We start from the raw sequence: 15,304 nt of genomic DNA on the forward strand, positions 1-15,304 counted from the left end.
CTGGGATTACAGACACAAGCCACAATGCCCAGCTAATTTTTGTATTTTTTAGTAGAGACAGGGTTTCACCATGTTGGCCTGTCCGGTCTTGAACTCCTGATCTCGTGATCCACCCACCTCAGCCTCCCAAAGTGCTGGGATTACAGGGGTGAGCCACCACACCCCGCCACCACATGGGCTCTTTTAATCCAAGTTACTCTCAACTTTAGTAGCCATTTCTGAGACTAAATAACTTGTAGGCAATAGCTACACAACTACTAAGCAATCGGAGCAATCAGGTGGCACTCAATGCATTTGATTTGTCAGTTATTTTTCTAGAAAATAAATCATACAGTTCAGATCAGGTGTATTGTTTTTATCCCTCATGCCCACATATAAATAAGACATACCTGAATTTTTAATCCCTGTACTCCTATTCACTTAACCCAGACCATAATAGGTGCCTACCAAACTGTCATACTTTTAAAGTGAATCCAGACCTCACCTTTATGACTACTATTCATAGCTTCTCTTTAGTCAAAAAAAAATACATATATATATATATATATATATATATATATATATATATATATTCAGGACCTCGCAAAGCTTTAATTTAGGGAAAGGAGATTGGATAGTTGGATGGGGTAGAAATGTCATTTATTGAATGCATACTACTAGAATTATGCCCATAAGGGACACTACTATGACACTGTGCTAAGTATTTACATGCAGTAGGTCCTATTTTTGTCCTCATTTCACAGCTGGAGAAACTGAGTGCCATTATCCCCAAAGATGTCTACATCCTAATCCCTGGAACTTGTGAATATGTTATCTTATATGGTAAAAGAGACTTTAAATGTGATTGAGGATCTCGATATGGGGAGATTATCCTGGATTATTACGTTGGGACCGATGTAATCATCAGGAAAAGAGGGAGGCAGGAGAGTCAGAGAAGATGTGATGGCAGACATCAAAGTGTGGCAGGGATATAAACCAAGGAATGTGGACAACATGCAAGCTGGAGAAGTCAAAGAAGCAGATTCTCTTCTAGAGTCTGCAGAAGGAACACAGCTCTGCTGACCCTTGATTTTTAGCCCAACGGGGTAATCTTGGACTTCTGACCTCCAGAACTGTAACAATACATTTTCATTGTTTTAAGTAACTAAGGTTGCAGTAATCTGTTACAGCAGCAATAGGAAACTGATACATTGAGTTTTTGTGAGGTCAGGCAATTTTTCAAGACCTTCTAGCTCCTAAGTCGCAGAAGTAAAACCCTGGTTCGCCTGCCTGTAGAACTAGACTCAATCAGCAAGAGGACTTTGGAGAAGTCATAGCAGAAATAATACAAGGATTAGGTTGGTTGAGAATCTAAACCTGAGACCTGAAGCAAAGGTGACAAACTTGAATGCCTACCATGTGTTAGGGATATAATGTAAATTTGAAGTAGGCTTAATTAATGAACAGCCTAAATTAGGTGGAAAATAGCAATTCACACTCTTTCTATATGATGAGGAGCAACAGGAAGTGGTGGGGACTGTGGTGAACTGGAGAACATTCAAAGCAGAGGACACTCATAAGTCAGCTCCAGATACATGTTGTCATGTGGTAAGGTGGGCCCAGCATTGCCAGCTCTTTGGTTTTTCAAGAGAAGACAGAAACCCAGATTGTCATGTGAAGCCCAGATGTTTAAAGATGGAAAACAAATTAAAAGTTTGTCAAAATGCTGTATAGTCTAAACAAAACATATCTGTGCACTGACAATTTGCAACTGCTGAACCAAAAGCTTCATAGATCTGAACATTGACCAATATCAATAATATGAACACATCCTTGTATGTGATTGCTGGCTCTGAGACTCTACAGGGGACAGAACACTGTCGAGCAATTTTAACCTGACAAGCCATATAAATTTAAGATTAGTTTGTATGCATCTATGTGGATATACATATAGGTATATAGAGAGAGTACTTTTTCTCTATATACCAATATTTGTAATAACTAAAAGTTTCAAGATAACCCATTTTAAAGCTGGTATTTAAATGAACAATCAAACAGCATAGGGTATCAGATGCACATATCACAGCAAACACAGCTCAAGAGCAGTGAACTTTCCCATTTTGATTTCAGAATATTATTTTTCTAAATTCTTGGGTATACTACTTTAAGAACCTCTAATCTGTATGGTTATATAAACATGAAAAAGCACGATTTCTTTTTCCCTAAAATCAAACCTGAGATTTTGAAAGCATAAATCATTTTTGAGAAATTGTCAAAAAAGCAAAGGGATTTGGGCAAAGGTTAGTCTTGTTTTATTTCATTGTGTTTTTGCTTTTAAAAAAGTAGTTTGCCTGAGAGAGGAAACAGCATTGGTTTTAGCTTCTTGGAGGCATTTTTCTGGAGTTCCAGCATGTGACTGCTTAAAGACATCTCAGTAAAAGTGAACCAGCTGCCTGTCACATAGGACTCGGAGCCATGTGTCCAATCACTGTACATGGTCCCACCCTAGCCCTCAGCAGTAGCTCTTACTGGCTCTTCAAGGTAACAAGCACAAAATAAGCTCCCTCACTTCTTTCCCTCCCAGAGAACAGATTTACTCCCTTTTACTCACTCATACTTCCAGATTGCTTAGTTCTATGATCTAATAGCAGTAACAACAACAATAACAACAAGAGCAGGCATAAACCAAATCCATCATTTCCCTGCCAAAGTCTGGAAATTAATCTTGTTTCATACTCCTGTGTGTGCTCTCTAAGGGAGGCAATTCATCACCCTATGCACACTTTTCAGTTATTCTAGTTATTACTTCTAGAATGTTGAAAGTACCTTATAAAATATGAGAAAGTTTGGTTATTAACTATAAAAATAATTTATGTTCCTATAGCTTTTCTTTTTTAATCTCTAGAGTAAAGAAAGGCAGTAACAATAAGAGATACCCTTGACTAAAAGCCATTAGGTATGTGTCAGACTTCATACATATATATATATTATTTAGCCTTCATAACATTGCAGCAAACTAGATATTATTCCCTTTCCACAGAGGAGCACACTGAGGCACAGTCAGTAAGCAGCAGTAGTAAGGCCTATCTGGATCCTAAGGGCAAACTTTCTAGACACTTAACACTTCATAGACGGAATGTACATTCAGATTTACTGTTTGCCATTCAGGGATAATTTGACTTTGACATTTCCAAAATGGGACAAACAACATTTGAAACAAGTTGCTGGAAACAATTTAGAGGATACAGTTCACCAAAAGGAAAGTATAATCTAATATCAGACAAATGTTGAGATGCTGACAGGCACTTGACTTTGATAAGGTCTGAACCATCTCTGCAGAATATGCTGGGAAAAGAAATCTCATTACCCCAAGCTATAGAAAATAGGTTGCAGCAGTATGAGCCACTTCCACACTCTTTCCCCATATCCCCACCTTAAAGAATACAGATAGTATGAGTTGCCAAGCAACATGTCGAGTGACCTCATGGGCAGGACAGCCCAAAGCAATACTCCTTCCTCCTGGTTTGCCCTGTTTGTCACATATCTATCTATTCTCCTTCCCACTCTCTCACTCAGCTACAGTCACTGAAATTTCTACCAAGTAACTAGTTCAGTTATTTTTTTTTTTTTTTTGGACTTCAAATGACACTGGACCATCCTTTTAGATGCCACCTATCATAGCCTCCAGGATCAACCCACATCCAGAGATGCTTCAAGGTGAAACCATTTTTTCACAACCTGAGGTTCAAATTCTTTACTCTTGTCAAGTCCTATCCATATAAACAAAACATATGTGTCTTCTACTATAGTTCTAGGCTTCAGAATTAATCCAATTAATCCCACTCATAATATCTGTTCCAAGGAGTCACTTAATTCATTTATGAGGGGAAAAAAAACATAGTAAAGAATCAAGGAAAGGTAACAGCAATATATGCTCTTACTTAACACCCAAACACATACCATCCCCTGAATGAGGCCTTCTCTACCAGCCAGAATTTCTTTTCAAAATAGTTATTTATGAACATGTCTTACCCTTTCCACTAGATTGAGAGTTCCTTCAGCCCAGTAGCCATTCCATATTTACCTTTGTAACTTATGTTGTATATATCACAGTACCAGATATGTCTATTCAATGAGTATCCCTATGCTGTATTTATTTGTGTGTATATTAATGCATGAATATAGACCTGAAACTAAGTTCAGCACTGAGTATATATATATATGAAATTAGGAACTTTCTGAAAGCTTAAGTCACCTTTGATAACAAAAGTGCTAATATCAGTTGCTTACAATACTCCAAAGCACAAACACAAATATTTCTTGTGTACCATAAATTGTCTGTTAAAAGTCTGGCCCTACATTCTTATAAGATAAAAACATGTATAGGGCCAAAGATATAATTTTGTCAAAGTAAAACCAACTATAATTTGTAAAATAGCAGTCTGTGCTAAGAGCTTTATTAGAAAATAAATCATTTACTCACCTATTAATGTTCACTGTCATTCAACAATAATAAAATTCTTACTTTCCTTATCTTAATTTTAATTCAAAATGCCATTTTTTTCTTATGGTCAATTTTTACCTTCTTGTGTGTGTGTGTGTGTGTGTGTGTGTGTTTGTGTGTGACCTCGATATTTTTAGTGAGCAAATTTATATTTTAAACCATAACATCAATAACATTATATTAAGCTTTGAAAGAAAAAGAGTGGCATTTAAAGCCACAAAAATGATTGGTTTTTTTATTAAATTAGTTAGTGTTATTTCAACCTTTCTCCAAAATACATCTAAAGATCATATTAGAAATTTGCTGAAAAATTACTAATTAATAAATGAAGAGAAAATTTAGGTAAAAGAAAGAGTGTTTGAAATGTAACTGAAAGAAGAGATTTCCAAATTCTTGACTATAATGAAAAGTGAGTTCCTATCTTTTTTCTTTAAAAAAAAGTTGTCAGTAGGCAACAATTTTGAACCTGTGACGTTTAAGTTTGGAAAATAATTGAAACCATAAGGATTTCAAATCCTTACAGATTTTATCACTTGTACAGTAACACCCAGGGAAGGCTACATTTTAAGTGATGATAGAATCACCTCCAGACCCATGCCTGGCAACATAGGCTACTTGATCATGGTGAAGGAAAGGATGAATCCTTTTGTTAGATAGTATTTTAAGTAAGTCATGATTTAAAGCTATGCTGTCAAATGATTCAAAATTGTTCATACAGTCTTAAATGAATAACATGACTAAGGTTCTCATGCATAAACTTGATGACATTTAGATTTTGAAATTATATTCTAACCCCTCATTTGCCTGAGAATTACCCTATGTCAGTATCACAGTAATCACATCAGTGTAAACCATGCAAATATAAGTCTCCATTCTCTCCATCTGTCCTTAAAAACCCCACTCAGCAGTTTGTGCTATAGCACCATGCTGCAGCATCCCAGCACTTGAACTTGGGAATAGGCTTTCCAGGAGCGCAGACAGAGCCCTTACCGCATTCCTTCTGAACCTCATCTTGCCTCTCGGGGGATTTGCTTCTGCCATTTCGCCTATGCACAATTACACTCTTCTTTTCCAGTTGTCAATACAACATTGATGAAATATGAGCTGCTTCTTGGGTAGTATTTAAAAACGGCAGGCAAAAATCTCTATCAAACAAAGCTGCCGTAGCTGCTTCCATTAGCACAGTGGCAGCAGCGCTGGGGAGAAAAAAAAAAAAAACCACTATCCCTGATTAGTCAGCTGACATATCCTTGCCTTCTGCTCGTTGTAATTCAGAGTTGACACATTCCTCCAATTACTTAGCCTGATTGAACCTTGTGGATTAGCTTGTGCTGGACTGCTCAAGAAGATCCGGCATGTCCTAAGAGTGGAAGAAGGAAGGAAAAAAACCAGCTCTCTTCCTAGGAGCAGGCTTGATGGGACTGGCTTTCTCCTCTCCGCAGTTTGATTTTTAAGGTGGAATGCTAAGAATCTTGGTGAAGGTAGTATTAACTCATGCTTTTTACTCTCATCCTACCCTGGTCTATGACTTAAATTTCAATTATGTTTTGTTTTCTCTGTTATTAAATTATATTCTGGGTTTAAGCCTTGTGAAAGAATATAGCTTGCAAATTTTTGTCCTGATATTAATCCAGAAAGAATAGAATATGCAAACTTTCTAAGATAGATAGGATTCTCTTTCAAATTAACCTTTCCCCAAAATGTATAACTAAAATAAAGTTTCCTCTCATTAATTATAAAATATAACCTAAATGCTTTTATTTATTTTGAAATCTACAAATAAAGGTCGTGAAATTGAATTGTATGACACTTATCATTTCACAGACACTTGTTTGAAATAATACACCACAGGCAATTATACCTAGCTACACAATGGTAGACTTCACTAGAAATCCTTTCTGAATGCCAACTTTTGCACTTGAAATGAGCTTGCATTCAATACTTACCTTTATTTCAAACAGTAATCAACAGTTTGCTGTTGTTGTTTTTTTGTTTGTTTTTTGAGATGAAGTCTTGCTGTGTCACCCAAGCTGGAGTGCTGCAGCACGATCTCAGCTCACTGCAACCTCTGCTTCCCGGATGCAAGTGATTCTCATGCTTCAGCCTCCCAAGTAGCGGGATTACAGGTGCCTGCCACCACGCCCAGCTAATTTTTGTGTTTTTAGTAGAGATGAGATTTCACCATCATTGCTAGGCTGGTCTCAAACTCCTGACCTTGTGATTCACCCAGGTATGCCTCCCAAAGTACTGGGAGTACAGGCATGAGCCACTGTGCCCGGCCAGCTAACCAACAGTTATTAATGGTTGAGATGTAATTAATGTGCTCTTGAGTATGGGTATAGAAACCATACCACAAGCAAAAACACTTAACATGTTAAAAAAAAAAAAACAGCTAAAACAACCTATAGCCAGTTACATGTGATTGACACCTGTACCCCTCCCTTGCCCAGCACGATCAATTTGGCAGTTATGAAAATAAAGGGACCCTGAGATCCAAGCTCTTTACTGAGTATAGGTCATAATTCTCCACTGAGAAAGCAGCCCTGGGAATACAAAAATGGGAGTATCACTCCCCAGTAAACAAGTAATTACCCTCTGTTGACTTCAATATGACAGGATCATGACCTAATCTTATACTTCTCTTTAATGAAAAATAGAACCTCTGTTACAAGCCACCTATTTTGAATAATAAAAATAAAACTCTACCAAAAAAAGCTAATGTCATGTGCCAGTCACACAATGAAAATTAATTTAATCAGGCAGGTGCAGTGTTGGCCAAAAGAAAAATCCTGGGTGATAAAAAATGTTTTAAAGCAACAAGTGCTCTATTTAGTATAATAGAAGAAGTTATTAGCATAAACCAAGGTCTACTCAATATGCCCAGGGACCAATGCTAAAAGACCAGAGCAAGGGAAATAGCTTTTACCTTATTTAGCCCACAGATAAAGCTCAATCACATATGGAGAACAGATTTACTCTCTCAAAAGAAATTTTACCTTTTTCTAAATAACTTTGAATTTATTTGTCTATTTGTAAGCTAGTTGGAAAATGATAGAAAGAATTACCAACTAGAATTCTCAACATTTCAATTATTGCTATGGCTCTTTTGGTTACTTGGCTATTGGACCTTGGATTCATCACATAAGCATTCCAAAGTGCACATATTAATGTGATTTCATCATCTATAAGATAATTATAGTGATACCTACCTGCAGTCCTTAATCAGGAAATGAAGGGAATCAATAATACTTAATAAATGTGAATGATTTTGAAAAAGCACAAATATGCTATACAAAGTCAAGTTTTTTCTATTTTATTTTACTAATCTGAGTGTATCTGATGTTAACTCTTCTCTCCACTGCTATTGATCAAACACCTGTGTTAAATAAACAGGAAACCACTTTCTGCTTATTTGTCCAAAATGAGAAATAATCCATTCTGGGTATTAAAAGAATAATGATCTTACTCATTTTACCTTGCTAGTGCTAGAACATTGGCTTGGAATTCCAACAACCTAGATTTTTTTTGCCTTTGTGACTAAATCAACTTCTTGTGGTAAGCGTGACCTCCTCAATCGGGCAGGAGAACAAAGAATTTCAGATGGCTGGAAATGTTGGAATCTCAAAGAAAAATATATATTGATTCTCAGCTACTCTGGTCTAATAGAGGAAGTTGACTACATGACACTTCCACAGAGAGCCCCAATCTTGCCAGCTCAGAAGGAGTCTGGGAGTTCCTCATTTCCCTCCTCATCAATGAAAATAAAGTGTCAATTTCATGATATCCTCATAAGCCTAAAAATAGATCATCTTGGTCATGGACAGAACTGTATTTCTCATTGTTTCAATTACAGAAAATGTTTCTCTGGGTCTTGGGAAACTGGGGACTAGATACCAGTAGGGGAGCTACATCATTTTATATGAGACTCATCTCCCTACCCTATCCTAGGGTAAAATAAGTCTAGAAAGTTATACACCAAAATGTTAAAAATTGCTTATTTTGGGGTGGTTGGATTACTATTGTTTAAACTTTCTTCTTTATATTTTTTCACATACAATGAGTATGCAACACAGCTATTTCCACCAAAAAAATAAAGTTTCCATAAAAACTTGCCTTGTTTGAATCACCAACAACTTACTCATTCTTACTAGGTTTTATTTTGGGTAGAGTTATTTATCTCAGTCTCCACTACAACCTCTCCTTCTGCTTTCCCTCCTCACTATCCCATCTATTCTTATTGTCTCTGTCAGTACCAAAGTAATTTATACCTCCCAAAACAGAAAGTATCATGTAAAACAAAAATTAAAAGTTACTGTACACTGCATAGATACTTACTGAGATTTTTTGGAGAGAGATTTTGAGAGAAGACCACGTATCCAATCGTCGATCCAGAATAATGGTAAACCGGGAGTCAGGTCCATTTTGCCTGCAAGATAAGAGGAAATAAGAACTTTTTCTTAATAATAATGCAAATTTGTTATATAGGTCTTCATTCAATTTATGATTATTTCATCTACATTTGATGTCTTCACCGAAGAGAGATTTGGATTTGGAAAGCTATCACAAAGTACTATCTTAGAAAACTAATTTGAATGCATATTCCCTTACTCACTATTTAAAATTTCTTTTGCAGCATTAATGTCAATCTTTTCAATAGAAAAGTAATAGAGTAATGAAGATAGGTCACTAAAATTGATTTGAAATACTATATAACCCTGGGTGTGGGAAAACGCAAAAGATAACTATCCTTCATGCTATCAGATTTAACTTTCCATGCAATCCATCGTGAGTCAATGATCCATTCACTCATTCAAAATAACACTGCTAAATCTATTTTTCTAACTCTAGTCTACTCTTTGAGGAAATGCAGTTTAATGGAAAATACAACTTCTATTTGCCCTAAAAAGATCACTTTCAAGCTTCAATAGGTACATTGCAAGTTTCATTTTTTCAGATTTGATTTTTGTTCATGAGACTCTGAATTTTATCATCCCAGATTTGTGTCCTCTTGTTCTTCAGGGTTAGTAATTAGAAAATGCTTCCTTTGAAAATTTTGTCTTTAACATAAATGAAATCTCTAAGAAACCTTTCAAAACTTTCCATTTTAAAGCATTCTAGTTCCAAATAAGTTTTAATATCAAGACGTTCCTCCTAGTATCTCCTAGTACCACTATTGAATCTACTTAAGATTTGGTCTTCTTGTGTTATATTCAGAAGGGATGAAAAATGGCTGTCCTCACTCTTGGCTGGTAATATTTCCTTTTAAGCAAATTAAAGTATTTATGTTTCATGGGAACAAATACTCCTAGATCCCCAATTTTATTTCTATAGACCGTCAGTATAATTTCTGTAACAATTTAAGTAGCTGCCAGCTTCTCCTTCTAAGTTGTACTTCTTATCTACTTTGAAGTTGGTTGATTATTAACAAAAATAATAATAGCTATATCAAGCCATTTTCCTGTTATGGCATCCAGATGGATATATGATATAAAGTGAATTGAAAAATTGTAACGGAATATTATACCTTGCAATAGATGTCAGGTAAGTAAGCACTTTTGCTATTACTTCCTCTGGTATACATCTAAAATTACAGTTTTCTGGAAATGTAATAATCCAAGCATCGTCCTTTCCCCGGCCACCTATAATAATAGAAAAAAATCAACTGAATTTAAAAAATATATAGCAATGAGGCAAGAAAGAGGATTTTAGATATGAATAGTGTTTTGCAGTAACACAATGTTATAAGGATAATGATCTCCACATAAACCAAAATGGCTCCAAGTTCCTGACACTTCAAGTTTAAAAAGTGGCAGAGTAGTTTCTCAATAAAAAAGGAAAAAGAAAGAGAGTAAAATGAATGAATATAGTCAGAAGAAAATGTCATAAAATACATATAATAAATATAGTTGAAAATAGCCGATTCCCCAAACTGGACAACTAAGAGGTTGGGAAATAACTGTTTCTATACCAATGAGCCTAAATTCAAAATGAGTGACTGATGGCTTGACAGCAAGTGGAAAACTTGATATAATTGATCTCTTAGTGTCATAGTGAGCAGGAAAAGATACAGAGCACACTATAGGAAATAGGTGATGGTTTAATGTGTTTATGGAAGAAACAACAAAAGCAATAATGACAGGAATGATATAGGAATTTTATTAATGAAAAGAAAGATGACTGTGGGTTAACATTCAATGTTAACCTGGGTTCAGCCCGGGTCAGAGTCCAGGCAGAAGTGTAGGATTGTGGAAGCTACCCACAGGCCCATGTAGCCATTAACCTGGAGCAGTTGTATCCAGCAGTATCTTGACCAAGTGGATGACCTTGACCCCCAGTAAGCATGGATCCCAGGGTTTATAGGTGAGGTTGCCCTAAGCTCATTTCCATAGGAACTAGGAATAGTGGTAACTGTCATAGAGACTCTAGGTGGGGGAATGATTGCACTGGCTCTGGGCTTTCATTCTGGTCTCTCCACCTGATTCTCTATCCATCCCAGTAGCCCTCTATGCAGCCTGGAGGATGAGAAATACTGAAAATGAAAGCCACCTAAGTGCAGAGATGAGCCTTACGTGTGTTTAAGGTCCACATCTGCAGCCAGCCTAGCACCTACACAGAGCATGGATGCTCAATAAAGTGCTAAATTGAATTTGAAGAATTATTTTTGGAGAAAAGTTGCAAAGTGGCCTTTGACTTTAGCTCACTAATAGAAATTTTTTGAGTTTAGTTGTAATTTTTATCTGGCCAAATTTAAGTGAATAAAGATGTACAAATACTTTTAATTTAATCCTCAATAAAAATATGACAATAGAAAAGGATATAGGCCAGGCACAGTGGCTTATGCCTGTAATCCCAGCACTTTGAGAGGCCAAGGTGGGAGGATCACTTGAGGTCAGGAATTCAAGACCAGCCTGGCCAACATGTGGAAATCCTGTCTCTACCAAAAATCAAAAATTAGCTGGACGTGGTGGTGCATACCTGTAATCCCAAGCTACTCAGGAAACTGAGGCAGAAAAATCGCTTGAACCTGGGAGGTGGAGGTTGCAGTGAGCTGAGATCGCACCACTGCACTCCAGACTGGGCAACAGAGTGAGACCCCATCCCCCCCTCAAAAAGAAAGAAAAAGAAAAGGATATAAAATGGAATCATAACAATACTCAATCCAAAAGAAGACAGAAATGAAAGAAAACAAAGAACACATGGGACAAATGGAAAAATCTACCATCTTACTATTTGTATTTTTTTTATTATAAGATAGTAAGAGGGTAGATTTAAATCCATCCATATTAATAATCACATAAAATGTCAATGACCTAGACACTGTAATTAAAAGTCAAAGATCATCAAACTGGATAAAAAAGAAAGACCAAATTATATGCTGCACACAAAAACACATGTTATAAATATAAACGTTCAAATCTATCCAAAGCAAAGGATAGAAAAAGATATACAATGACAATACTAATCAAAACAAAGCAGTCTAATATTTGACAAAGTAGATTTCAGAGTAAAAAATATTACTAGCTATTAAAATGACCATTTGATAATGATAAAGTGGTCAATTCATCAATGGGACATAATTTTAAATGCTTATGCACCTAATCACAGAACTTCAAAATACAGAAAGCAAAAATTGATAGAGCTACAAGGAGAAATAGACAAATTCACAATTTTAGTCAGAAATTTCACTACCCATCTCTCAATAATTGATAGAACAAGTAGACAAAGAATTTGCAAGGATATTGTATACCTGAATGACAGTCGCAACCAACAAGACCTAATTGACATTTCTAGAACACTCCATCCAACAGAAGCAGAATACACTTTTTTCTCTAGTACACGTGGAAAAAGATCAGATAAATTATTTGCCTCAATATTTACCAAGGGAAACTTGAGAGTACTCATTCCCAAATTAATTTTTAATAAAACTAGTCCAAAGTATTAAATCAAAGGGTTATTAATCTTCACCGTATGGTATTCTAGAATTAAAGAGTAGAGTGAAAATAATCACTGAGAATAAATGGCATCCACTCAAGAGTTGTTAAGAAACTCAAAGGAGAAACTGTATAATTCTGAACCAAGAGATTTAGTGAATCTTTAATCAAAGGGCCTCTATAAGTAGAGTATGGTATAGAACTAGTAATATAAATAATATGTAATAAATATCTGAAATATAAAATAACTACATACTTGCCAAGCAAGCTAGTCACTCTAGTTAAGGAAAGAACCATCTAGCACTTAGGCAAAGTATACTTATCAAAAAAAAAATGGCAGCAAGGCTCCTATAAGAGTAAATTATCATTGACTAATCTATAAGCTATTATTAACACTGAACACCTACAAGTACTGGCCTAAGTAGTAAACTTGTGAGAAGAGAACAAAAGAGATATTTATATTCCAAATTGGAACGTTTAAATTATTATTAATATTTTGCCATTGGGAATCTTTTCTTCAAAGGCAGCTATAGGCAGAAGCATTTTTAATACAAAAAGCAATTAAGGAAGGAAAAGTGTAGAGTGGGGTCTGGACGAGCGCAGCAAGCCCTGAGGATGGTTCTATTTAGAACAGTCTGGAAAACACAGATAATCTTAAGTAAAATCTCCAAAACTTAAAAGTAAACCTAACACACTGCTAAATTTACTGACACTGTCACACATTTATGCCACTTATAAAATAAAACATAAAGCCATAATTAAGTCATCACTAATTCACAGTTACCACTAATTAGAATCATTTTTTAATTAAGCTTTATCATAGGTGTAATTATAATCATTTAAAAGCAGAGGCCAGGCTGGATGCAGTGGCTTATGCCGAAGCACTTTGGGAAGCCAAGACGGGAGGATCGCCTGAGGCCAGGAGTTCAAGACCAGCCAAGGCAACACAGCAAAACACTTTTACTACAAAAAATATAAAAATTAGCCAGGTGTGGTGGCACACTCCTATAGTTCCAGCAACTTCGGAGGCTGAGGTGGAAAGATCACTTGAACCGAGAAGTTTATGGCTACATTAAACTATGATCGTACCACTGCACTGGAGCCTGGGCAAAAGAGCAAGACACTGTCTTTAAAAACAATAAATAATGACAATAAAAGCAGAGGCCAGATTGAAGTGTCCAATTAGGATCACTTATAAAGTAAAACTTTGTTTAGTGAACTGAGCATGTAGGTGCCATTTCTAGGAGAATTAAACTATTTAAAAGGAATAAGATAGTTTCTTGTACTCTCGACCCCTAAGATGCATTCGTCTTTATAAAAACAATGTATTAATATATACCAGTAAGTTTTTCTTTATCTGCTTAATATAACAAATATAATCTTTAATGATATAATTCAAATTACTCTAATACCTGAGAGCAATTTGCTTGTTTTTAAGCAAAACTTTCCCTAAAGTCTGACCAAAAGCTAAAGGGGTGGGATGGTTTACCGTAGTTACGTCTCTAAAAACGTGTAATGCTATTTAGTGGCATTATTCACAATAGACAAAGGGTAGAAGCAACCAAAGTATCTATTGATGGATGAACAGATAAACAAAATATGGTATATACATAACATGGAATATTATTCAGCCTTAAAAAGGAAGGAAGTTCTGATACATGCTACACATCGATGAAACTTAAAGACATTATGCTAAGTGAATTTGCCAGTCACAAAAAGACATATACCATATGATTTACTTACATTAGGCACCTAGGACAGTCAAATTCATAGAGACAGAAAGTAAAATTGTGGTTGACAGGGGCTAGAGAGAGGAAAGAATGAAATCGGGGGTAATTGTTCAATGGATATAGAGTTTCAATTGTGCAAGATTTGAAGTTCTGGAGATGGTGGTGGCAATGGTGGCACAAAAATGTAAACACACTTAATGCTGCCAAACTGTACTCTTAAAAATGGTTAAAATGGGCCGGGTGCCGTGGCTCAAGCCTGTAATCCCAGCACTTTGGGAGGCCGAGACAGGTGGATCACGAGGTCAAGAGATGGAGACCATCCTGGTCAACATGGTGAAACCCCGTCTCTACTAAAAATACAAAAAATTAGCTGGGCATGGTGGCGTGTGCCTGTAATCCCAGCTACTCCGGAGGCCGAGGCAGGAGAATTGTCTGAACCCAGGAGGCAGAGGTTGCAGTGAGCGGAGATCGCGCCATTGCACTCCAGCCTGGGTAACAAGAGCGAAACTCCATCTCAAAAAAAAAAAAAAAAATGGTTAAAATGATAAATTATATGTTAAACATATTTTATCACAATTACTAAAAATTACATACAAATTATATGTATATATGAGAAAAATAAACTTTATAATGTATAAATGAAATCCTAAAAAAAAAAAAAAAACTTAGTGCATGCTGATTATTTAGTGAATGCAACTTGCCAGCATTTGTAATAAACATTGGAGTAATCAAAGAAGCTGCCTCAGCTGCTCCCCTCCCACTCAGCCTGCACCCACCTAGGAGACATATTCTACTTTCAACTATCATAGATTTTTGAACACTCATCTGAAAGTCAAATGAACAAGAGTGGTAAGGTCAGTTTTACTCACATATCTAAAATGCTTAAAACTTCTAATTATTCTCTAAATGTCCATTTGTTTAGAAACTAGGTGCACAATGTATAAATGTTTATTAAAATAGTGCTTCTCAAATGAATATATATAATAGCTCTAGAAAGAGAGAGAGAGAGCTATTTATACAATAGGTACCAAACTTAACTGCTAATCAAGTCATCTATCTATCTGGACTATATATAAGGAAGTGCTTACCAGACAGGAAGGCGATGTCTTGCATTAGGAAATGACTGATGTCCTTTATACGGAAAAGCAGATTCGTTTCTA

General features: G+C 35.9%; 1 protein-coding gene across 15 annotated transcripts in view; it reads right to left on the reverse strand.

The window, feature by feature from the left end:
• The window catches only part of MCF2 (MCF.2 cell line derived transforming sequence), a 132,128-nt gene that overhangs the window by 58,309 nt on the left and 58,515 nt on the right, over window positions 1-15,304 (reverse strand). For 9 of the 15 annotated variants that reach the window (XM_054250817.2, XM_054250816.2, XM_078363248.1 and 6 more), the window contains 3 exons: window positions 15,233-15,301; window positions 10,008-10,122; window positions 8,819-8,909 (listed from right to left, as the gene is read on the reverse strand). In XM_054250817.2, coding sequence (XP_054106792.2) covers window positions 8,819-8,909; window positions 10,008-10,122; window positions 15,233-15,301 — 275 coding nt within the window. Of the gene's footprint in view, window positions 1-5,473; window positions 5,907-8,818; window positions 8,910-10,007; window positions 10,123-15,232; window positions 15,302-15,304 lie in introns of those variants that run through there. The other 6 variants (XM_002763340.7, XM_035288292.3, XM_035288291.3 and 3 more) reach the window with 1 other exon arrangement.

The sequence above is a fragment of the Callithrix jacchus genome, chromosome X (assembly GCF_049354715.1).
Source record: "Callithrix jacchus isolate 240 chromosome X, calJac240_pri, whole genome shotgun sequence".
Classification (NCBI taxonomy): Eukaryota; Metazoa; Chordata; class Mammalia; order Primates; family Cebidae; genus Callithrix; species Callithrix jacchus.